Source organism: Pimephales promelas, chromosome 12 (assembly GCF_988280905.1).
Source record: "Pimephales promelas chromosome 12, fPimPro1.hap1.1, whole genome shotgun sequence".
NCBI lineage: Eukaryota > Metazoa > Chordata > Actinopteri > Cypriniformes > Leuciscidae > Pimephales > Pimephales promelas.
The window spans coordinates 1,405,982-1,432,303 of record NC_142780.1 but is presented as its reverse complement, the minus strand read 5'-3'; the positions used below and the strand labels follow the sequence as shown (position 1 = coordinate 1,432,303).

At 38.4% G+C, this 26,322-nt stretch overlaps 1 protein-coding gene across 1 annotated transcript in view; it reads left to right on the top strand.

Annotated features, from left to right (window-relative positions):
- The window catches only part of ascc3 (activating signal cointegrator 1 complex subunit 3), a 234,103-nt gene that overhangs the window by 22,736 nt on the left and 185,045 nt on the right, over positions 1–26,322 (top strand). The window contains exons 6-8 of the mRNA XM_039651238.2: positions 16,137–16,338; positions 18,877–19,012; positions 23,424–23,549. Coding sequence (XP_039507172.2) covers positions 16,137–16,338; positions 18,877–19,012; positions 23,424–23,549 — 464 coding nt within the window. The remainder of the gene's footprint in view (positions 1–16,136; positions 16,339–18,876; positions 19,013–23,423; positions 23,550–26,322) is intronic.

Genomic DNA, 26,322 nt, shown 5'->3' with positions numbered 1-26,322 from the left:
GGACCCGAAGAATTTATATATAATTTTTTTAAAAATCCCAGCTTCCTCGGAATGGTCCGAAATTTGGTGACTTTGTTGATATTTGGTATTTGAACATCCAAAAAAATTGAGGACAGGATGTGAATAGTCTAAGTGGTTGTAAAAAAATAGTCACACTTGGGGTGTTCGGGTCCAAATGGCAAATTGGCAAAAATGTGAAAATACTGAGTTGTTTTGTGCGTACAATCTACAAATCAGCCACGATCTTGAAAAAAGCACACACCAGTGAAGGGGTGAATCTATAAAACATCAAGAGTGCAAAACAGACACATCCAGACACACACACACACAAACACACTTTTATACACAAACACACCAAAACATTCAGATTATACATGTGTTTTGCATTTTTAAAATGCTCAGTTTGTCCACCAGATGGCATCCATCTCATTTCAAAAATTGCTTTTATGAGGCCTAGGCTTGACTCTAAAATGAAATACAGCTTTAAAAATAAAAAAATAAAATTAATGTTTCTATTATGTTCAACGGGGGGAAATTTTGTCATGATTATTGCATTAATACTAATTATAAAAATTATATATATATTTTTGAAATTTTCTCAAAACACCAAAAAAGAAAAGAAAAAATATTGTAAAAAACGAGTAAAAAAAAAAAAATCATTTTTTTTTTTTTTAAATATGAATCCCGCCCCGAGTGTGACTCTCAAGTAAATAAGTGACAGGCTACTTGGTGCCACAGCGACTCCCAAAAAGTATTGCTATACCACGACACTCAATATGTTGTCCCACGGTGAGTAATTTTTCTCTGTTGCTCAAAATTTGAGGGTTCCCCCACCTGACAAATCCCACTTTAACCACTGGGTCTACCACATCACTTAGAGCAGACACTTATCTCTGTTCAGATGTGGTTTGGGAAAGGGTAAAAAACACACCCCGTCGCCCAGCCTCTCGGGAACCTAGTGTCGGAGCCGCATGTACCCCATACACACCGTTTGACCATTTTAAACTTAAAATAACAAGAAAAAAAAAACGAATTAAATATGACATTCTCTGCTTCCACGTCCATTGAAATGCATTGCAGTTAGTCCAAGTGTATTGGGTTAGCTGCGCACTGTGATTGGCTCATCGCGTTTGAGGGCGTGGCTTAGCCATAGGTCAATTGAAGTGGATGCATCTTGAGTAGATAATAAAAAATGCGGAGTCCGCTCATAATGCATAATAATAACTCATTATGCAAATAGTGGGGAGTCTAATCCGAATCTTTAAGCCGTACTCCTCCAGCGAACAGTAATCTCAAAGACTTGGTGTCCTTTGACCTTGAGCACTTTTGCATGGTTTAAAAAGTTTTAAAAGACAGAAAGTGAGAGTGAATGAAAGGGAGCTGAGAGAGAAATACGAGCACTGACCCCTTGACCTCCATAAAGCATTACAGCCGCCACTTCTCCAAACACTAAGTGTGTTAGTCTTCAAGCGTCGTCTGTTAGCCTTCCCTTCCTGAGGGTCAGAGTTCACTGTCCCGGCACGTCATGCACATCACTCGACCACAGCACTGTTTACATCTCTGTCTGGATCTCTTTTAGCTTTAGTTGGTTTATATTTTACTGAAAGGCTGAGAAGGAATTTCTCCCATCTCCCATCAATACATTTATAGAATAGGCTTGTTTATAAGCATAAGGACTTCATAGAAAGTGTTACCAATACTTCACACACAACATGTTTTTGTGTTTTTGACACAAACACGTTATTTCATCCTCAATCTGGTCAGACCAGACCTTAAAAACAAAGATTTATTTTTCTCATGGACGGATGATCCTCTACTGGAGAGGTATTACTGTACGTGATTGATAGTGAAACTCCATTAAATCAAGACATGATGAAGATATCAACATTCCCAACTAGTGTGTTCCTTTAGCTTTCATACGACTGGAGAATATGAGCCTATGAAATATGTTAGCATGCTAGTTATCAGTCTCTCATAGATGTCTAAAGTGATGCAACACCACAGATATCACACAATAAACCACGAGATACACTAATAAACCATCACTTTCATGAGCGCTGTGAAGTGTGACGAGCTCACGGACAATAAAATGTGCGGCAGTAATGGGAAAAAATCAAAGCTTGTTCAAAGTAAAGTGTCTTTAAGAGGGTTTGTCTTGTCTGACTACAGTCTCTGTGAGAATAAGTGACTATGAATATATGTGCAGCTCTATTGCTGGACTATAATTTCTAAGCTATTCGTCACTCTCTTCCTGTGAGCACTTTGGCCATTAATGAGGAACTGAGCTGCTCTTGAACGACTTAATCCATTAAACTTCCACTTTTTTTTAGTGAAATGGTCCTTTTCTGTAAGTGTTCAATTAGTACAATTACTTCAAGTCACCTCTGTCCATGTAAAAAGCTCTGCAAGTGAGGGAAATATTCACAATGGGACACATTCAGCGTCTTTTTTTATTAGGTTTTATCTGAAATACCAATTTTACACATTTGGATGCTAGTTTTATACTGTGAGCACATATGCAACAACTCAGAAAGTGAGAGGATGTCTGACCTTTGGGAACTCCAGTTAATACTGTTTAAACGACATCCCATGATGCACCTCTTCAAGCCGGTTGATTTTGGCAACATGTGGCTATTTTGAATCAGATTCAATATTTGTGCCTATTATACTTGACTGTGACTAAATGAAAGAGATAATCAGTCCCTCCAGAAAAAGTTTGCTGAGTTCAATGCAAAATCAGTCCGCATATTTATGCGGGGGCCGCATTTTTTCAAATACGCCGCAGTTTCGCCGCATAAATTCCCGATTTCCGTGCAAAATATGTGGGGTTTTTATAATTTCTTAATCCTTGCATTTTCGTTGCAAAAAAGTCACATGTATCTTAGCAGAAAGTTGAAAAATGTTGCGTTTGCTTCACACAAGAGCAGCCATTTCCCCCTGTTGCCATGGGAACGTTATGAAGTGACGCCAGACAGACTCGCGGAGGCGATTGACATCTCACAAATCGAACTCGTATAACTGTCTGTCACCCGTTCTACCGTCACATCGTTACTTAACAAACAACATAAGATAAAAGAATTAGCATAAAATAGAAATTACCCGCACACACGGGGCGTTCGAGGCGCACATATAACACTGCAGAGAGTTCAACAGGGAGCGCGCAGCTCTTAAAGGGGCCACACCTTATTTACACTCGTTACAGTCTGAAATAAAACAAATATTCCCAGCACTTTCCATGATGTAGTATGCTTGCTTATCAAAGGAAGTAATAAGAAATTACTCTTACATTAGCCTAGTGAGAACAGAGTGTTGGGGGAATCACTTTTTTTCTCTTTTTCATCAAACCGCAATTTTTGCAAGTTACCGCAATTTTTGCAAATTCCTGCAATTTCATCGCATAAAATTGCATAAATATCCCGCATATTCCATCGCATTTTTCCACCGCGTACGTAATCAATCAATTTTTGCCCGCAACAGTCACAAACAAACTCCGCGTTTTTCTGGAAGGACTGAATACTATTATGGTAAATGTTACATAAAAATCGCACATTTTTTCACAAATTTTTGGAAATTACCACCACAAAATCAGTCATTTTGATCGCAAAAATCACACAAAAAAACGTGGATAATATAATCAATTAAGTAAAATTTTAATATGTAGGCCTGTCAAATATTTTAAAGGTAATGGTCACTATAGACCATTTCACAAGATGTAAACAACACTGGTCCTGAAGCACTTCCTGTTTCAGTTTTTTAACACTACATAAAAGCTGGGATAAAATACAACCAACAGAACATGTAAAACTGAATCGAAAACTTAAACAAACATTTTTAAGATGTTTTCTTTACATGTGAAATAAAGTTACAAACTGAAACAGGAAGTGCTTCTGGACCAGTGTTGTTTACATCTTTCAAAATGGTCAATATGAGCGCGTTTTTGTATATGTGTCAAATGTCAAATTTTTGCAAAGATTTACAAAGCGCATAAGTGTTTTACGGCAAAATCAGCTCTAGTGAAGGAAATAAAAAAATAAAGACAGTGACCTTACGGCCTTTTGTTAAATAAAAAAGGAACATTTTGAAAACCAAAATATGAATATTACACGAAAAGTGCAAAAGGTTGTGGTTTTTGCAAAACAAATCAAATTCTTTATTCTGACGGACAATATCAGATTTTTTTGTCCTGTCCGTTGCCATGGTTATCGCTGTCAGTCATCACATTTTTTGATTCATTCCCACGGTTGTCAATCCAGAAACTTTGCAGTGTGTTGCATGAGAAATACAACTTTTATTCAAATCGTGGATGGGTTATAAACAGAAAGTGAGCAAAGAGCGTTCCTTTCATAATGGCTGAAGCTGTCAATCACATCAGCCTGAGCTCTGCATTTTAGCAAAAACACCCGTTATAATCAAGTTGTCTACACAGTGCAATGAAACTCGTAAATACACTCGCATATCCCGGTGTGGAAAAGCGGAGCTGACCCTGCCTCTAAATTACACGTGTCAAACATTCCTGTACCCAGGGTTAAAAGTAAGGTTTAAGTCGACAATAAGTCCAGTGTGAAAAGCACTAATACCTTATTCACGATGGCAGCACTAACGGGAATGAAAGTGAAACCGTGAGGGATAGACATGCATCTCTTCAGTGGGTTATCTAATCTACTTTTTGGATTGTTCTGTGTTATCATGGCGCTCTCTGAATATAGTCTATTGTGTACCATTCCAGTTCATGGACAGCTCTAACTTTTTCACCTGATGCTCTTGTGCGTCTCCATGAAGGTTACAGGTGTCAGTAATGATAGATGCGTTATAAATATGTCATATTTATCAAAAAGCATCATCTACAGCTGCGTACCTGCACTCGCTCCCCATGACTTGAGTGAGCGACTCGAAGGGGAGATAGCAGACGTGACCGTGTCCCCAATACAGCACTGAAGAAAAGCCCACAGACGGCTTTGAGATGGAAATGTTACGGAGGTAGCGAGGGTGTCCAAGGCGGGATGAATTATTCAAAGGAACCTTTTGAGTCTTGACGGTCAATATGAGAGACAAGCCCAGAACCGCGGTTCTCAGAATAGGATCCTTAGATCTGAAAGTATGAGCTGGTTTGTCTGTAATAGGCATTTCTGTCAGTGCCGTGAGATGAGATCTAGCTTACAACTAGTTTGGCATAAGAATGTGTGTGAGTTTCAGGCTTTGTGTAGCGTTGATAGCGCAGCCGAGTTCACACACAATGCCAGGCATGAATGCATGTTTCATGCCCCTTCATGCATGCGTGGAAACACGAGTGCCATGGATGAAGCCGAGAAACAACTCTTTCTTGGTATGTCAGCCATGTTTGATCAGCTAGGAATGTCTTTGTATGTTTACTTGTATTATACAGTTCCTCTGAATCTGTCCTCTGAGCACATCAATTGAATCTGTTCAGTGTATCCACAAGTTTCCGAGAGGCGCTCCTGTAAAAAACAAAGTGGGTGAAACTTCCGGTGACGCGGCGGAAGTAGCATTCCAATGGTATTTTGTGTGTTAGTTAGCGAAGAGGCTAGCTGTTTTTCTGAGAATTATTTTACTATTTAAAGACGCAAATCTTTATGAGAGATGTCGTTACGGAGCTCAGGGGCAACATGTGCTGTTCGCGGTTGTATGTATAACCGGACTAAACTAATTCAGTGGCTTAAACGTGATTGTTTTGAACATAAGCTGAAAACGAAATCAGAGTGATCCTGCCAGAGCCCGTCTCTGATCCTGCCAACAACTGTAGTTTCCATCACCTCCCAAAAGACGACGAATCTTCCTGTGTACATTTGTTTAAATTCTTAATGTTCTATAAACTCTATCAGCATGTGTTTGGCTGTTCGCTACTGATGTTACACCTAAACTCAGGAGTTGACAGAATACCAAATGTGCCAGTTAATGTATTCAAGTAGCACATTCATTTATAATTTTGAATAAACTCCAAAGCACAATGACTAAGTGTGTATTTTTTATTTTAATTGTTTGTCAGCTCACACAACTGTCTGTCACCATGCCTTGATGAGTATTGATTATTAATAATGTTATTATAATACTCCCAATCAACTACTGCGGAGGGTAAAGGTACTGTTATTTCTCCCTTTTGGATTTCGTTGAGGTTGTGTTCCCACATCGTTAGCTAGTTTGGATCGCTATAACTTGAATGACTGTCAACTGTTGAATGAACGAGTGTCAAGCATGTCAAATCGCGCTTTGTTTACTTCCAACCGGAAGTCGCGCCCACTTTTGACGCAAGGCCTCATGGGGCGTAGGAAACTTGTGGATAAAGAGCTCGAGTCTCCTCAGAAACTTTGGACTAAACCACTTAATTCATATACAGTAGATTAGTGTTACGATCTTTTTATGAACTTTTTACATTTTCAAAGTAGTAAACAGAAATCGCTCAGATTTCATTAAAATGTTCTTCATTTGTGCTCTGAGGATGAGTGAAAGTCTTAAAGGTCTGGAACGTCAATGATGACAGGATTTAGGAGGTTTACTAATAAAGCCAGAGAAGACAAGAGCAGAAAGCAGGAGATGAAGTAATGATTAAAAATGATAAAAACATTGGTTTATTGAATAATCTGATTAGCATGCAGCAAGTGTTGTTATAACAGACTGCTATATATCCTATAAAACCTTAAAGTTGCATTATTCCTCTTATATCTCCTATTTTGTGAAGACAAACATCCCACATCCCACGAAACCCCCCTGATCATAATATAAAACAACAATAACAAGCATGGCAAGGGCAGTGATTAAAATAACAAAATATAAAAACATAAATATGACAAATTTGATTAAAGATTGAGTAATAAATGGTATAATTCAAATGACTAATGCATAAATGACTAAGATTATAAAACTAATTTAAATGTATTGTTGCGCTCTTGAAGCTACACACAATTTGATATTGAAACGGAATTATTTTTTAATAAACATTTATCAAATGCTTGACACGCTAGAACCAATGAGTTTTGTTCTCATGCGTAAAACTTGAATATTTGATTTTAGATTTACCAGGCTAACTTTTTCACTTAGCCTGGGATACAAGTTTGCTCCTAAAGGGTTCGTTCTTGTTCGACCCCGTAAGACTTTCGTTCATCTTCGGGACACAAATTAAGATATTTTTGATGAAATTTGAGAGCTGGATCCCCATAGGCTGCTGGGTAAATGCATCTGCCGGCCCAGAAAGTTAGTAAAGACATCGTTAAAATAGTCCAAGTGACGACAGTGGCTCAACCTTCAGTATATCAAGCGACGAAAATACTTTTTATGTGCACCCCCCCCCCCTAAATTAAATTAAAAACCCCTAAATTAAACCCCCCCCCCTAAGTTTTGTTCTCATGCGTAAAACTTGAATATTTAATTTTAGACTTACCAGGCTAACTTTTTCACATGAAAAATGAGTAACGATGGGCTACAAGTTTGCTCTGAAAGGGTTCGTTCACCCAAAAATTCTGTCATCATTTCTTTATCGTTCTAAACAGTGTTGGTTATCGCTGTTCAATTTTATGAAGAAAACATGTATAAATGGAGAACCTGTGAACATCAAACCATTTGCACCATGTTGATGATCGGTGAAGGTTAGCAGCACAAAACCCGTTCGGTGTATTTGTGAGCTGGCTCTGAGCTCACCTCCACACTGAGCATTCACTCTTAGAAGAAAAGGTTCTATATGGAACCTTAAAAGGTTCCATCAGCGCTACGTATTTGGAACCCCTAAAAGGTTCTATACACTCTTAAAAAAGGGTTCCTCTGGGTTCTATATAGAACCCTAGGGTTCCATACTTGGCCAATAGAACCTTTTTACCAAAAAAAAGGTTCTATATAGAACCCTAGGGTTCCATACTTGGCCAATAGAACCTTTTACCAAAAAAAATGGTTCTATATAGAACCACTTTGGAGTTCCATATATGAAGCGGGGGATGGAACCATTTCTGGTTCTAAATAGAACCATTTCTTCTAAGAGTGTTGGTTGTTTGGGCGCCTAAATGCTTTGAGAAGTTGAGCGTGCTGGTTTAGAAGCCGCTCAGGCCGACTGTGGACGCGTATTAAGAAGATGAAAGCCACTGCGGTAGTTTAATGTTATTACCGGCGTGAGTGACAGAAGATCACAGCTGAAGACAGTCTGCCTCTTGGTGATAATTTCTCATTCTTTCATTCTTTTCATTTAATGGAAGACCTAAACAGAATTACTCACCGAATTAAGGCCTATTATTTTTGATATCCATCTGACACAGTTTTAAAGAGAGAAAAAAGAGAAAATTCATTGTGCATTGTGAAGCTTTGAAAGAGTACTTCCCTTTTGTGGAATATTTCTGGTTTGGAAAAGCACACTAACATAAATGTATGGCTTTTTATAGTATGCTTGCACAGAATGTAAGTTTTCTGTGTGCATGTTTAATAGGGCTGGGTAATAAATATCGATTTCTCCATATTAATCGATTCTCATTTTTACGAACCGATATCGAGTCTTAAATCTCAAGAATCGATTAGTCATCCTGTTTCATTTGAATGAATGGATCGTTGTATCGCGGCTGCGCGCATCCAAAAAATCGCAATAATCTTTGTCCTTTGTTACTATTGATATGAAACAAAGTCTCAATTTTCAAATTACGTCCATTTTCTTTAGAAATTCAAAAACATAAATAGTGTTTTGTCGCTGTGGCGTGAGATCGCTCTGGAGAAGCAGCAGCGCTGATCTCTCTTCCGGCTTAATAATACCAGTCACAGCGCCAAATAAACATGAATGAGCATCTGAAAGTGTGTTAAAGATAGAGTACAACTTATCCAAATCCGGATCATGTCACATTGATTCGCTCAATCAGCGTTTCAACCGTGGAAAGACGTCAGTTAAACAGCTTGTAATCAATGTATCGTCATATTTACCTCAGAAAACCCACATAAACTCGTTAGTCAGCTAGAAAAAATAACTCTAGAGAGGAGCATTTTGCTAAATATGCATTATAATCTTAATGTTCTTCAATATTTAATGCATATTTGAATAAATCTGGCAAGTTTTTATGACAGCCACCATTTAAATGTTTATATTTCATATAATCTTCTTATTATAAAATAAATAAAAGTGTAATTTAAGTGTTTGTATAGCTACAAAACAGTTCATTATTACCTTCATATTAGGCTAATGAAGCCTATAGGCTACAACTAGACTCCCATAGTTTACGGCATTAGTTCAGAGATTTGATTTCCTTGAGAAAATTTGCCATTTATTGTAGCTGATATCAAAAATAATCAATATTGAATCGATTCGAAATCGAATTGTGAAATTTGTGTCAATACCCAGCCCTAATGTTTAAGATGAACATAACCTCAGGTACTTTGATCTCCTATAGACATACAGCCATTAAGGCCCTTTCACACGGGACGCGTGACGAAAAAACGAAACGAAAAAGCGAATAGTTTGCGTCAAAACCATTCGCATCAGCCGACAGCTGAGAAAACATGGACACTTCATCATCCAGTGAAGACGAGCTTTTCTTTTTGTTTAAAAGACACAAAAGCAGGTTTTGGTTGCACCCAGTCTTAAAGAACAGAGTATGCTAACATTGTAGAGGAGCGAAAACTGTATCATGGCCGTTACCGAACTTACTTCGGATCTCTGTGGGACAATTTGAGGAGCTTCTTCAGACGGTGGCACCGCATCTGACGAGACAAACCACAAACTTCAGGGAACCAATCGGTGCGGAGCAGCGTCTGACAGGGATACCACAGTGTTTAGATGTATCTTTTGTTTCGAACCATAGATACAGTGTGTATTTGTACATTAGTTGTAGTAGGACTAACATTGTGTAAAATAAATCAGCCTTGTGAAAATTAAGAATTTTGAATTAATTTTTTTTTTAATTCCCTTAAACCGTATGTTTATTTTCCTCCCCAGTTAAGTGGAAACTAAGTGTGTTTATCACCTGCAAGCCTGGGTAATTTCACCCCCAAACTAATCCTGTTATACACTGATGTTTGGAGATTAATTCACTCCGGAAAGAGTTTGCAGGAAGTAATAAACTGAGGATGTATTCAGCGGGTCAGTTTTATAGAACAGTGTAAAGGCCATTGAACAGGATAGACACACTAGAGTATCCAGCAATGAGATTTAGATGGCAATTAAAACAGACGCGTTGCTTAATTAACATTGTCATTAAGAGGACTTGTGCGATTAGATCAGGCTGGTTGTAATGACCTGTCTGGAAACTTGCATCCAAACAACTCCATCGCCGGCTCTTTTGCACACAAAGCTGTCCTGTTGGCAAGTCTTTCCTTTCACAGACTAGCTGGCATCAAGTTCAGGAGGCGAGGAGATTGAATCATGTCTCATGTGGACTGCTTTGCTGGTCAATCTACTGTTAAAAATGAATGTGATATATTGGAGCGTACCGAAAAGTGCGTCTTTCGAAATCTTTTGAAAAGTGTTATTAGACAACATACTGTAACTTTCAGACCTCAAATCTCCCGTCACGGTCCAAAAAGACTAAACCAAAAAAAAAAAAAACAGCTTAAAGCTCCAGTCCGTACTTTTTTTGAGTAAAAATTATCCAAAAATTGTTTTTGAGAAAATACATAATCAGCCAGTGTTCAACACTCTCTGCCTGCCGTAGACCGACTCAAAACGGTAAGCTTGTAATAATGTTTGTAACTCCAGTGGTACCGGTGGATTTCCGCGGGAAATTCGAGCTTGTGTTTGCGTCTTTACGTCACATCTGCACACACACATCTGCACTGTTCACATAAAGAAGAGTCTCGGCTAGTATACGCTATATTGCGTGTAAGGCATAGCTGTCAACATTGAACATTGAAAAAAAGGGAGATTTCCCGGAATCCATCCCCAAAATAAGGGATTTTTTTTTTTACACGATTCTTACCCACAAACTTTAAAAATAAAGTACTAATCATTAAAAGTGTAAAGAGTTTATAACTAACCTAACATATGTGTATGAGGAAAAGAGACAGTGTTTCATTAAAAAATAAAAAATAAAAAATCTACATTTGGGTTAGCGGTGTGTTGCTCTTGCCTTTACGACAACTGTTGTCACATCTTCCAAAATCCGCAAAACAGGGCTGTGGGCTGTCTGTTTATTTCAATAACATTTACACATTTTGTGTAGCTTTAAAAAGCCTGTATTTAGCCTGATGGTGGACTGTCACTCAGAAGACACACTTGTTATTGTAGCCTGATATCCTCCTGAGGCCCAGAACATTTTTTTTTTTCAAAAGGTTTTTTTCTTCATGTAATCACATTGTTAAGAGCATAAGAAACAAATGAATATATATATATATATATATATATATATTTTATTATTATAATTATTATTATTTTATTCATATGTTATGTTATGACCTCTGTAGTGGACACCATTGTTTTAAAAAAAAAATGACATGAAATTATATATAGGCAAAAATAATGGCAAAATTCGAAAATCGATAATTATTATTATTATGTTTAAATTACATTGATATCTGAATTTATGCAAAAACCTAGACTTTCAAACATCAAAATGTAATTTCTTTATATGTATTCGTGTACAAAATGACATATAAACATCGTTTCCTATTTTTATTTATTTATTTATTTTTGCCTGGAAATGCTTTCAATACGCTTGCGTGAAAAATAGTTCTATTTCTAGCATGCACACGTTTCTAGCATAAACGACTTCAAGCCGAATCTGTCCGAACTTACGTCTCACATAATCAGAACGTAAAAATACGGGATATTTTACGGGAAAATACTAAAACGGGAAAACAGCGGGAAAAGAGCTAAAATACGTGAGAAACCCGGAAAAAACGGGAGGGTTGACGCCGGCTATGGTGTAAGGATGTTGGAGGTAAAGATTTATAGTCTTTTCGAACACACTTGATATAATTAAACAATTTGATGGCGGATCCAGAAGGTTCAAATGACGATCACACACAGATGACGTTTTCCGATGAAAACTATTATGTTGGTCACACTTCCACAAAGAATAATCTGTGATTCTGAATGTTTCCACACGACTGACACACACACACACTCTCCTCAAACAGTGTGTTCATCCGTGCTGTGCCCTGCCGAGGCACAACTCACGTAAAGTTGATAATTCCTCGAATGACCGCAATTGTTATTTTTGCAATAACGTCTGATGTTCAGCATGCCCAGAGTTAGAGCCGCCATCATTGGGGATGAGCGTAAACAGTGCACTCAAATAATCAACACAATCGACTAATTTACGGAAAAGCTAACGTGTCGTTCCAGCCATAGTTTAAAATAATAGTATTTAATTTCCCTAATAATTCAATTCATTACCCTTTTGAAATGCCTGTTTTTGAAAGCTCCTCAAATGGTGTGTTTTCCACAGAAAAAAAAACTAACTTTATTTATTAATTATTATTATTATTATTTTAATTAAATTAAAAAAAAATAGAAATTAATTTAAAAAATGAGCCGTTTTAGGGCAAAAATACTTTATAAACTAACCTTGAGAAAATATAAAATGACGTCACGTTTCATGTTTATTTGATGAAAAAAAAGTTTAATATCACAAATGCCTTTTTTGTTGTCATTTCAAATAAAGGTATTTCAGCTCATTTTGATTATTTTTTTAAAGATTTTTTATAACAAGTAAATAATTCTGGCATCAGTGCAGAAACATCTGCTTCACCAGATGTTCCACATCATGACTCAAAATTAAATAAATACATATCAGTCAACAAAGCTGTCTTGTGCTGTATAGTATAATATAGAGTTTAGTTTTGTCTTGATTTTGTTTTTGAGGTCTACTAAAACAGAAACATGAAGAGCAATGTTCAAAACGCATCATTTCCTCATATTCTCCACTGTTGCGGCTCCTCTCTTCCCAGTCTGTCAGTAACGCTCTGTTTACTTCCTGTCTCTCTGAAGCCCCTCCTTCTGAAAAGCACAGTGTGCTCTGATTGGTCGAGTGCTTCGAGTGTATTTGGGGAATGCCCCGCCCCTTTCCATAACCACCAGTTTAACACACTACTAACTAACTCAGACAGGCCCCGCCCCTTTATTATGCACATTAATTATTATAATGAGGAATATTGTGACGTGTTCGAAACTCAAGACTACAATGGAGGCGTTTCAGGAGTTCAGAAACACTGACAAAACGCATTCCTTCATGCCACCCAGTCAAACTCTCAGCTTTTGTTTATACAGATCATAAAACACGTGTGGGATTTTCCATTTCTGTGTGAAGCGTCCATCTTTGAGCTGTGCGTACAGAGGGCTGGTTTACTGTGGTGTTCGGGTTGGACTGAAGGACGTGTTGTGAAAGACAGATGAATAGGGGGAGCAGACGGGTTTGCCTTTAGAGGAGATAAAGAAGAGATCATTCAGACAATCAGCCCGTGCCCCGATGCAATCATCCCATCTCATCTGCTTTCAAGAGCTATTGGGCTTTTTATTGAGCGGTTGTCCTGCAGACAGAGGCAGTCTGATAGCACTTTAACCCTGTGATAGGGTTAATATTAAACCCTAGCCTTCACTACGCTGGCGGCACTTAGTCTTACAAGACACGAGCTGAAATAGTTTTGTAGATGAATGTGCCGAAATAGCTTTAGATGCCGAGCTGCTCTCAAGACCAACTTCCAAACACTCCCGCAAGCTGAGGATCTAAAAAATAGTCATTTTTTGTCAAACTGGATGAATTAATGATTTGAGCAGTCACAGCTGGCCGAGACAGGTTTTTATGGCACAGCTTTCGCTTTGAATTAAACATTTCAAACTTTTTGATGCCAAAACGTCTTTGCATTTGTGTATATATAATATATATACATTATAAGTCCTATTTATACGGCCAAAAATAATATCGGAAAATATTTACTTTCTCTTAAATTCACATTATATTGTTTTTTTCCAACTATTCTGGCTCTACTTTCTGATTTGCAAGCCACATGTAAAATATTAGAAAATAATCAGCAATATGCCATTGAAGTCTATGTCTTCATAAGTAATTTGTTATAAATAAATAAATAAATAAATATATATATATATATATATATATATATATATAGTTGAACAAATAGTATGAACAAATTACTTATGTTGGAAAGACACAGACTTCAATAGCATATTGCTAAATTTTTCAAAGATTTTAAATGTGGCAAGTATATATTTGGTAAAATAAATTATATTTTATATATATTATTGTTTTTTCCAGTGAAAATCGACTCATGATACATAATAAAATGATTTTTTTCCCCCTATTTCTATAACTTGTTGTTTAAGCAAATATGAACATAAAAGGGATTAGTGTTGTCACGGTACCAAAATTTCAGTATTCGGTACCAATACCAGTAAAAGTTCCCGGTTCTCGGTACCAATTTCGGTACCAAAGCTTAGTTTAAATTTACATATATTTAAGTGTTTATCACGTTTACAAGTATGGGAACTGTACATTTGTATTATAAACACTTTAGAAAAAAATTAGATAAAATTACCTAAAATAAACAATAGTATACTAACACATTTTTAAAGTTGTTTGTAAAGTTCTAATCCGTTTACATTTATTTAATGCACAATGAATAAAGTGAACAAACATGAACAATCAAGTGTTTCTATTAAATAACATTTACAAACATTAATTAATGTTGTAAAAATATATTGTTCACTCCATGTGTTGATGTGAAGTAGCTAATGTTGATAAATGGTATCTTATTGTAGCATTACCAAACTATAGGCTACAGGAGAAAAAACATGTTTTATTTGATTTGACTGTACTTTTATTTAATCTAAAACTGCATTCATATTTAATTTTGAAAAGGCTTTTTAAAACTGCTGAGTTATAAAGGCAAGAATATGCCTAGAACTGGCACTGACATTAAATGACACAAATAGGGATGCATCGATACTAATACCAGTACTCGGTTGTGGTGTCGGTTGGATAATACTACTGTGCCCATGTACTCGTAAAACTACCCCGAAACCACTTTAGAGGCCGTTCACATATCGCGCGTGTTTTTTTTATTATATTTTTGCGCGTGCTTATTCTTATGCCTCTTATGGCAACGTGATATTAGCCTAATCCAAAATATTTCATATGTGGCTCTTTCCTCCTTTCGTTCCAACAAGTGGATTCAGAGAGAGAGAGCCATATCAGCGTTATGAAGAGGACGCGACTGTGCACCTTTCAGACATCGCGTCTAGAACTGGATTAACCTGGTATTCGGTACCTAGAAAAGCTGGTACCGTAACATTTTTTTTTTTTAGTACCGACTTGGTACCGAAGTACCGAGTTTTTTGACAACACTAAAAGGGATATGAGGAGACATTTACAAGCAAAATATAATTAGTTTGAATACAAATAAGTACTCTAGGTTTTTAAATATTTTGGATTAAAACTGTATTTATTTAATATTATGAGCTTATTTAGGTCCCACTTTATATTAAGTGGCTTTTTTACATTTAAAAATAAGTACAATGTACTTATTGTTCTCATTTTGTATTGTAAATCACTTTTGCTGCTATTGAGGTGGGATACGGGTAGAGTGTGGTGGTATGGGTCGGTTTAAGGGTAGGTTAAAGTGTAAGGGATGGGTCAGCTGTGTAATTACATAAATTAATTACATGCTGGTATTTTTAAAATATAAGTACAAGGTAAAAACATGTATGTACACAATAAGTCCACTGTATCAAATTATTCATTTCAATGTAAGTACATGGTACTTAAAACCACTTAATATAAAGTGGGACCCTTTTAATGATCAGCAAGCCCAAAATACACCGGTGGCCCGGTTTTGCAAAGCTATTTTAGTCTGTAGTGTTAGACAAGTCTCAAATGTGCTCATAGACTACTCTAATGCGAGTTAGACCGTTTCACAAAAATATAAACAGACTTAATTTAGAGCAATACAATTAGACACCTCAGGCTAACTCAGGGCAACAATCAGTTACACCACAAACAGCCGACAGAAAGGGAAACGGCTCATGATGTTTTAATTGTGCTATATAAATAAAGTTGCTATTACTATAGTGACCATTACCTTTAAAAATGTTGTGTAATAAGCCTTCAAATATCAAGACAACAGTGATACAATAGTGTGAATATTTATTTCGTATCACTGTATATTTTGTTCTATATTGTTATTGTATTTGTCCTGTTATTGTTTAGGAAAGCATAAAGTGTCGAGAGATGAATCCAGCAAGCCCATATACGGCTGTCAGGTGACCATCCAGTCGGAGCAGGAGCGGCAGATGATGAAGATTTACAGGAAGGAGGAGAAGAAGGAGAGGAAGCGAGAGAAGCGAGGGGATGAAGGGGAGTCCTGTGAGAGCGCGTTCCACTTCGACCCCGTGGAGCTCAGGCTGCAGAGGCGAGTCGCGCGCTAATCATACAATCATGCTAAAGCTTGGATAATAACAATACAAAAATCTAAAAATCTAAAACTTAACCCCTCTGAGGTCTAGGGTGTTTTTGGGGTCCTTGAGATGTTTTGTGCATGTATATATTTTATATATATATTTATTCACAATTAATATAAATATTTGATATATTAATAACACATTTTTCTTAAATATATACATGCATGTGTGGGTATTTATATATACAAATTAATTATACACACTACACACACATATATATATTATGTAAACACAAACTTTTATTTTGGATGCGATTAATCGTTGCCCATCCCTAGTGGACAGTGGGAAATGCCTCTTATTTTAATTCAATTTTCAATTCTCTCTCTCTCTCTCTCTTTCTTTCATTATGGGAACAAGCACCTCTCTTCATATTAGAGTGTGGCCTATTGAAAAGCAGAGAGAGAAAGAGAGAGAGCGCTTGATAAATCTGGAGCTTTTGCAGAAGGGATTTTCTCTTAATGTTTAATTTCACAGGATGAAAAAGAGCAATGATCTGTTTAATTAAAAATGCTGCCGTCCAAATGAGGCAGAGCATGAGGAGCGAGATTAGAGATGAGGTGTTAATACCTCACACGGCTCCTCAGCCTTTCAATCATCCACTGCAACAAACAACCACACCAAAATAACTCCCAGAATCCTGAGACGCGCTTTTAACCCGTTTTATCCGACTAAGAGCTTCGAGTGTCAATCTATATTTAATAATTAGTGTATGTGGGGATGATGACGCTCTCAGAAAGGGAACAGTTCTGCATGCTCAAATCTTTTGATATTACAATTTAATGTTGATATCCCACAAATATCCACTCGATAATTAGCATTTTATGTGGAAACATAATCATGTTAACAGTCCCCTTAACGTATACGGGCAACCTAACTTTACTTCACTATATTACTATTAAATCCTAATCTAGTCATGACAAACTATATATCATTGGAAAGGTCTAAGACTCCTAAATAGATATTTTAGGTCTGTTTTTTTCTTACAAATTATGAATAAACAGTAATATATGAATTTATGACAAGAGTGCGCCTCAAAAAAATCGACGTCATTACGGGAGTTTCTGACCTTTGTCACACGCACACACTTTTAATAATTGAAATTTTGTTTTTTAGTGCTAAAAAGTTTATAATAAAACATAATTAGTATTTGTCAATAAAAAAAGATAAAAATATATTTTAAAAAGTAAGATAAGAAGTCCTCTAAAAGTTTAATATATATATATATATATATATATATATATATATATGAAGAGTTCAGATGCAAAAGCCTCTAAATGCCATTTGAAATTTTCTTCTTTAATGATGATTTTTATCAAACTTGTATATTTAAGTTCAGTAATTTCACTTAAATAACAATTAATAGGTAAATATCATTGCCATTTAAGTGAAATCACTGAACTTAAATATATAAGTTTGATAAAAATCATCCTTAAAGAAGAAAATTTCAAATGGCATTTAGAGGCTTTTGCATCTGAACTCTTCATATATAAATATATTTTTTTTATTATTGTATCACATATTTTAGTAGTCATCATAAAATAGGTATCATTTGAAAGCTTACGAACTCAGAATTCATCCTGTGAAAACCGTTTTGAAATTGGACGTTGCGTTACCATATAAACTGTATTTTTTTTATTAGGCCCCTCCCCTTTTGGGGCATCATCTTTCATAATTTATTATCAAAACCTTTTTTTTAATCTTTACAAAACACATATTTTCAGAAAGGTCTGAGTCTCAAGGTTCCATATTTAGTGACAGAAGTGATATTTGGATAGAAATCTATTAATTTGTTATGGCAAAATGCATACAATTAAATTCAATGGAATTCAATGGCACCCGGTGGCTTTTTTTGGTACTACGCCTAAACAAAATCTCATGGGAACTTCAATTTTTGTGATATCAACTTCAAATTTGGAACACAACTTGGTTAGATATATAGCTTTCATTTTATAGTAATTTTCTAGTAAAAGATATTTTGTAAAATATACATTTCATATTAATAAAGTATATTTGATTTACTTCCATAACTTTTTCATAGTTTAATTTTTTGAAGTGCTTTCAATTTAGTAATAATCTGCTGATTGTTTTCTTTAAAACAAGACCGAACTTAGGCCTATATTCCAAAAGCATTCTTGAATTACAACAATTTAAGTTTGTATAGTGGATTTTAATGTCAATTATCAAAAAGGGGGGTGACAGGTAAAGGGTTAAACCCAAAGTTTATTTCTCTTCATTTATCAACATTTCTCTCCAGAGCTTTCTCCGTTTTGTACAAAGTGTCCAATGAGCATGCCATCTTAGATTTACAGTATCATGTAAATGTTAAACATGTCTATACAAGTCTTTTTATAAGGGTTTAATATGATTTGTTGCAGATATTCCAATGATTGATGTCTATTTTAACTGGCTTAGAACTTGCATTATCAAAAACATCTGCTCTCATATTTCCCTGTATTGATGTGAATCTCTGTGTGTGTGTGTGTGTGTAGGGAGCAGGCCTTGCTGACGGCACGCTGTTCCCCGGTGTTAGGACGGCACCGAGATTACGAACGCATCCGCTACCCTCACGTCTACGACTCTTACACTGAAGCCGTCAAGACCTCAGCGTTCGTCGGAGGAGCCAAGGTAAGAGCACACCGCTCGTCTGACTCGTGTGTGTGTGTGTACACGAATACATCTCCGCTCTTAAATACCCAATCTCTCCCCAGTGCTCTGTTTACTCCGCATCTGTTCAATTATATCACATTATCACACTCCAGATTACCCAGAGCTTTTGTTTTTAATCCAGTTTTTATGATGTCTTAATTAGAATTCCTGCTGCAGGCCTTCTTCCAGCGATGGAGATGAGTCCATGTGTGTGTGTGTGTGTGGGGACAGGTGGTTTAGGGCTAGTGTGCATGTGGTGTTGCTCAAGCTGCAAACATCGCCATCTCAAACTTCCTCGAGATCTCATTCCTGAATGACAACGGTTCGGCTGTGTCTATTAAACCGGTGTAAAACCATTGAGATCTGATTCATGTCAGTGTTCACACTGCACTGATCCAGAGAGATCTGCTGTCATGTTTCGGTATTAACCAGAAGGGGGTGAACCTATTACGATTGGTCTATTACGATTATCATGTCATCGATTCAGTTCAGTTTGATATCATGATGCTTTACGATGCACTCAATCCTCAATTTTCAATTTTACTTCAAATTTTACTTCGGGAAGATTTTACGACAGTAGCAGAAGACGGTAGTACTCGAGACTCGGACTCGACTCGGTCTCGAGACCATATTTTAATGGTCTTGGTCTTGTCATGGACTCGTGTCCATTTGGACTCGGAATTGACTCGTACTCGAACATTTTTTTTTTTAGGACTCGGAATTATTCCCGAGTCCACTCGAGTTCAATTAAAAATATTTTTCATGATTATTAATGTATGTTAATAAAATATTTCTTTAAATTGATTGACACGCCCAGTGATTGGTGATTTTCTAGTGCGCAACTGCGCATGACAAATTGTAATAAAATTACTTTTAACACCACCTACTATGTGGCCGTTTTACCCTAAACTGATCATATTTTTTAAACTCTAAGTAAATTCAGTAAAAAAAAAAAAGATTTCTCTAAGTAAATAAAAGTAAATTAGGTAATCAACCCTCACTGGTCTCGGTCTCGACTCGAACTCGACCGCCTCTGGTCTCGGACTCGACTCTCTATGGACTCGGTCTTGACTCGGACTCGACCATCTCTGGTCTCGGACTCGACTCTCTATGGACTCGGTCTTGACTCGGACTCGACCATCTCTGGTCTCGGACTCGACTCTCTATGGACTCGGTCTTGACTCGGACTCGACTCTCTCTGGTCTCGGACTCGACTCTCTATGGACTCGGTCTTGACTCGGACTCGACCATCTCTGGTCTCGGACTCGACTCTCTATGGACTCGGTCTTGACTCGGACTCGACTCTCTCTGGTCTCGGACTCGACTCTCTATGGACTCGGTCTTGACTCGGACTCGACCATCTCTGGTCTCGGACTCGACTCTCTATGGACTCAGTCTTGACTCGGACTCGACTCTCTCTGGTCTCGGACTCGACTCTCTATGGACTCGGTCTTGACTCGGACTCGACTCTCTCTGGTCTCGGACTCGACTCTCTATGGACTCGGTCTTGACTCGGACTCGACTCTCTCTGGTCTCGGACTCGACTCTCTATGGACTCGGTCTTGACTCGGACTCGACCGTCTCTGGTCTCGGACTCGACTCTCTATGGACTCGGTCTTGACTCGGACTCGACTCTCTCTGGTCTCGGACTCGACTCTCTATGGACTCGGTCTTGACTCGGACTCGACCGTCTCTGGTCTCGGACTCGACTCTCTATGGACTCGGTCTTGACTCGGACTCGACTCTCTCTGGTCTCGGACTCGACTCAGACTCGACTCTCTCTGGACTCGGTCTTGACTCGGACTCAACCGTCTCTGGTCTCGGACTCGACTCTCTATGGACTCGGTCTTGACTCGGACTCGACTCTCTCTGGTCTCGGACTCGACTCTCTCTGGACTCGGTCTTGACTCGGACTCGACTCTCTCTGGTCTCGGACTCGACTCGGACTCGACTCTCTATGGACTCGGTCTTGACTCGGACTCGACTCTCTCTGGTCTCGGACTCAACTCGGACTCGACTCTCTATGGACTCGGTCTTGACTCGGACTCGACTCTCTGGTCTCGGACTCGACTCGGACTCGACTCTCTCTGGTCTCGGACTCGACTCTCTCTGGACTCGGTCTTGACTCGGACTCGACTCTCTCTGGTCTCGGACTCGACTCGGACTCGACTCTCTCTGGACTCGGTCTTGACTCGGACTCGACTCTCTCTGGTCTCGGACTCGACTCGGACTCGACTCTCTCTGGACTCGGTCTTGACTCGGACTCGACTCTCTCTGGACTCGGTCTTGACTCGGACTCGACTCTCTCTGGTCTCGGACTCGACTCGGACTCGACTCTCTCTGGTCTCGGTCTTGACTCGGACTCGACTCTCTCTGGTCTCGGACTCGACTCGGACTCGACTCTCTATGGACTCGGTCTTGACTCGGACTCGACTCTCTCTGGTCTCGGACTCGACTCGGACTCGACTCTCTCTGGACTCGGACTCGACTCGGACTCGACTCTCTCTGGACTCGGTCTTGACTCGGACTCGACTCTCTCTGGTCTCGGACTCGACTCGGACTCGACTCTCTCTGGACTCGGTCTTGACTCGGACTCGACTCTCTCTGGTCTCGGACTCGACTCGGACTCGACTCTCTCTGGACTCGGTCTTGACTCGGACTCGACTCTCTCTGGTCTCGGACTCGACTCGGACTCGACTCTCTCTGGTCTCGGTCTTGACTCGGACTCGACTCTCTCTGGTCTCGGACTCGACTCGGACTCGACTCTCTATGGACTCGGTCTTGACTCGGACTCGACTCTCTCTGGTCTCGGACTCGACTCGGACTCGACTCTCTATGGACTCGGTGTCGACTCGGACTCGAGTGAGGTGGTCTCGACTACAACACTGCTGTCAAATCAATTTTGTTTGTTACCATTAGAGATGCGCGTATAACGTCGCCGAGTAGCTGTTGAAGGTGACGATCATCCATTTATAATCACGCGTAACGGAATAAGTGTAATTTGACCATCGGGTGCGGATACTTGAATCAGAGAACATGATCGGGGCGGGTGGACGGTGTGTGTTTGGCTGCGGATTCGGGTGACGTTGGAGATCATCCGCTCGTTACAGCTCGCGGTGAACACAGCTAACGTGGTTTATTAATCAGCGTTTTACCTCCTATTCATGCTATTTTGTTTAGTTGTCTGTTCAGATTTGTGATTATGTTTGATACCAAAAAATCTAATTTACCCAGAATCACACTGCTCTACTGTGTGTACAGCGACTTTAAAGGTTGTAAAACTCAATACCTGAAAGATTTTGAATGTAAGCCCATCTTGATGTCAACTGAGTGTGTATTGGATTTCTTAAAGGGATACTCCACTTTTTTTTGGAAATAGGCTCATTTTAACACTCCCCCAGAGTTAAACTGTTGAGTTTTACCGTTTCCGAATCCATTCAGCCGATTTTAAGATATTTAGAAGAATATCAGTTTCCAGACACTTTCTGGTCTCATTGACTTCCATAGTATATATTTTTTCCTACTATGGAAGTCAATGAGACCAGAGACTGTCTGGTTACTGATATTCTTCTAAATATCTTAAAATCGGCTGAATAGATTCGAAAACGGTAAAACCGAACTGTTTAACTCTGGGGGAGTGGTAAAATTAGCCTATTTCCAAAAAAAGTGGCGTATCCCTTTAAGATTAGTCTAAATATCCCCGAGAGGATCGCATCTACAATAAACGTAGTGTGCCGTCACGCTGCATACAGTAGGGGGCACTTTCAATGAATGAGGGATAAAATAGGGCTAGCTTAATCTGAAATACCCCCAATTTGTGAATGCTAATACTAATTGACATAATTGTAGTGATAATGAGTTACGTGCCAAAGTTTTGTCCAGTAGAATATCAAGTATGCAAAGTTGCTTCCTAATAATAATAAGCACTATTTGAATGCTTACAATGACAAATCATTGATTTTAGAACAACAATATGCGACTAAATGAGTAGATATGATGACGCATGATGCCGTCTACTGTGATCAACAGCTGATTACGACACATTCATTAGTTCGGCATATGCTCTCAGATTGGTGAAAGCGAGTCGTAATTATAGGAGCTGGAGGAAATGCGGCGTGCTAAATTTAGATATTTATTCTCCTAATTCTATAATGATTTCCATAAGAGAGTATCGCAAGCCTAGCTCAACCCACTGCATTCAAATGCACAAAGAAGTGATGCTTGCGTTATGGTGGATGTTTCATATCTCTGAAGCACTGCGCGTTGGGTTGATTTCAGCGGTAATAAAGCACACTGGTGGCCCTTAGCGTTTAGTTTGTGACTGCCGCCGTGATGAAGGTTTAATTGTATGTGTTTTTGTGTAATCATGTGCTCTCTGCTGTGCCGGCAGATGCTGCTGCCCGAGGGGATCAGGCGGGAGAATAATAAGATGTATGAGGAGGTTCAGATCCCCCCCAACGATCCCATGCCCATCGGGTTTGAGGAGAAGCCCGTGTTCGTCTCGGAGCTGGACGAGGTCAGTGGTGCTTGTGTCTTCTTCCTCCTCATATTGCCTAAAATCTCCCCCAAATGGTGTTGTGTTTTGTTTACGATCCCGACAATCTTTCGTTCTCTCTCTTGAAACCAACACGGAAGTGATTAACCTGCAGTTCCTCCACTGGCCACTAGAGACAGGCTCCATGAGAGAGTCAATCCCATAGACCCGCATGTTAAAATGTCCAACTTTACAGCAGAAAAAAACCTGCTTACAGCCTGGTACAAAACGTGGTTTTGCTCTATAATGCTAATATTGCCCTTCATGACGACTGTGAGGCGGGTGAATTGTTTAATAACTCATCCGTTTACATTATATTAAGCCTTAAAGTTCTGCATAATTAAGGGCGTGGCCACTTGAGTGACAGGTGGATGTCTCTACTTGCCGATTGTCTGCTGTGTTTTAGCGTCACGTCACCTCAGATTTCCGCTCATCCGGGAGTGACAAGATGGCGACGGCCGGCTCCGCCCACTTTAGGCTTCGAAAATGCTCTTGATCAAACCACATTTACAGTAGTCGTGTCAGATGTGTATATATGCAGGTTGTAAAGCTTTTCAGGTTTCTTCGCATCATGCAAACACATGTTATCACTTTAGAGAAAACCAATGAAAAACAGAGAAAAAAAAAATGGTGATTTTTACTGAAAATAATGCTGTGTGAACCATTTATGTTTAATATGGACTAGAGCCAGACCGATATATCGGCAGACCGATATTATCGGCCGATATTAGGCATTTCCTAAACTATCGGTATCGGCAGTTATAATGGCAGATAAATGAATATTTAAAAAATAAAAGAAAAAAAATAACGGACGAAACACGCTTGAACCATGTCATGAGTGTTGGAGTTATAGTTTGTCCACCAGAGGGCGCTCTACACCGTCTCTGTTGGCAACACTCGTTGAGTTGGTCACGAGACATACATCGCTTGAATATCAATTAAAAGTTCATCCCCATCAGTTCTCTAAACTCAAATAAGCAGGACAACATTTGTGACGATCATGTCCAGTTTTGCTGCCGTTCAATAAGCCGAGAGTGAAGCGGAATTAGCTAGTAATAGTTACGTTACGTTGTTCCAGTGTAGTTGACTGACTGTCCTTTTAACTTTTAACAATGTGACTGAAGTATTTCTTCAATAGCGCGTGACAGTTATAGCAATGAGACGTATCATCTCAGTATGACGTAATCCATTGCTAAATTATGGCTCATCATAGACTAGCTAGCCACAAAGCTAGCTAACGCCACTATCATCAGTCTGTTCTGTTGTGACAATAAAAGAAACAAGTTTCTTTTTAAAATGCATTATCATATTATTTTAGTTAAAACTCATAAACAACTACAAATAACTAATGTTAGGGAAATCTGTTAATGTTTTATTGCGCGTTTCTGAGAAAAAAAATAAAATAAAATATCGGCCGATATATCGGATTTTAAAACCAAAAAATATTTGTATCGTTATCGGCCTTCAGAATCCTTTATCGGTCGGGCTCTAATATGGACTTCCAATTCATTTGGAAATTTGAGTCAAATCGAAACCCTGCAGTTAAAATGATAAACCAGTAGAAAAAGGGCCATATGAAACCTTTTTTTGTTGTTTTCTTAAATGCAGCTTTAATTATTCTGGATTCTTTATTTTTATCTCCCATTGTGATGATTTTAGTCGTTAAAAAGCATGTTTAAATAATTTAAATAAAGAAACGTATGCAATTTAACAATTAACACAAGTTACATTTTCAATTCATATTCTGCATGTCTTGACGTCCATATTCAAAACCGAGTGTGACTCAACCATGCTTTTTTCCAAAGTAGCCGAGCTTTTGACATCTCTACTGAAGACGTGATGTCCATCCAAACCTGATCGCCTTTTGCAAACCTCTTTTCACCAACAGCAAAGAAAACTCACTTCAGCAAATAGGCTAGGCTTGATTTTGACAGCAAAGAGCACAACAACCTCCTCGCCGAGCCGAACTAGAGGACACACGCTGGCCGTGGCGTAGACTTTACTGTGGGTCTCCTTTAATTACAGTCATCAGTGTGTCAATCACACTGACAGCCGTGTGGTCATGCTTGAGCTGCGAGGTGTGTTCAGATTCACAAGATCGGCAAGGGTGACTCGCTGATTGGCCAAGTCTTGAGTTTAAGTAGATTGATTAGTCATGCCTGCCGAGTTGTTTTGTGTCTTCTTTATTGTTATGTGAGGCTCAGCTGTTAATGGGTTTAATTCATCAGTCAGTCTTTAATACACATTATTTTGTCTTATAATGCGATGTTTATATGCAGTGTGGTGTGTAACTCATTTCAAGGAACTTTGGGTTACATAATCAAATTACTTTTTCAAGTAACTAGTAAAGTAACGCATTACTTTTAAAATTCAAAATATCTGAGCTACTTTTTCAAATAAGTTACTTTGTTTTCCCATTTTATTGACTGACATCTCTCCTGTCCCCATGTTGAGAGAAATCGAGGCGTTGTGTGTGAACATAATTATTAGGTTAAGGTTATAGGTTATTCTCCAGCTGGTGACCGTTACAGATACGTTGGGAGAAATTGGGTTAAATTTGGGTTGTTTTGTAATTGTAACTTAACTGCTGGGTCAAACATGGACAAACACAACCTTGGGTTATTCCTATCTTGGACGTTGGGTTGCTTTTAATAAAAAAAGGGAAAATAATGTAATCTCTTTATGAACAGCTCAACATCTTGCCCTATTATATTATATTATATTATACACTCACCTAAAGCATTATTAGGAACAC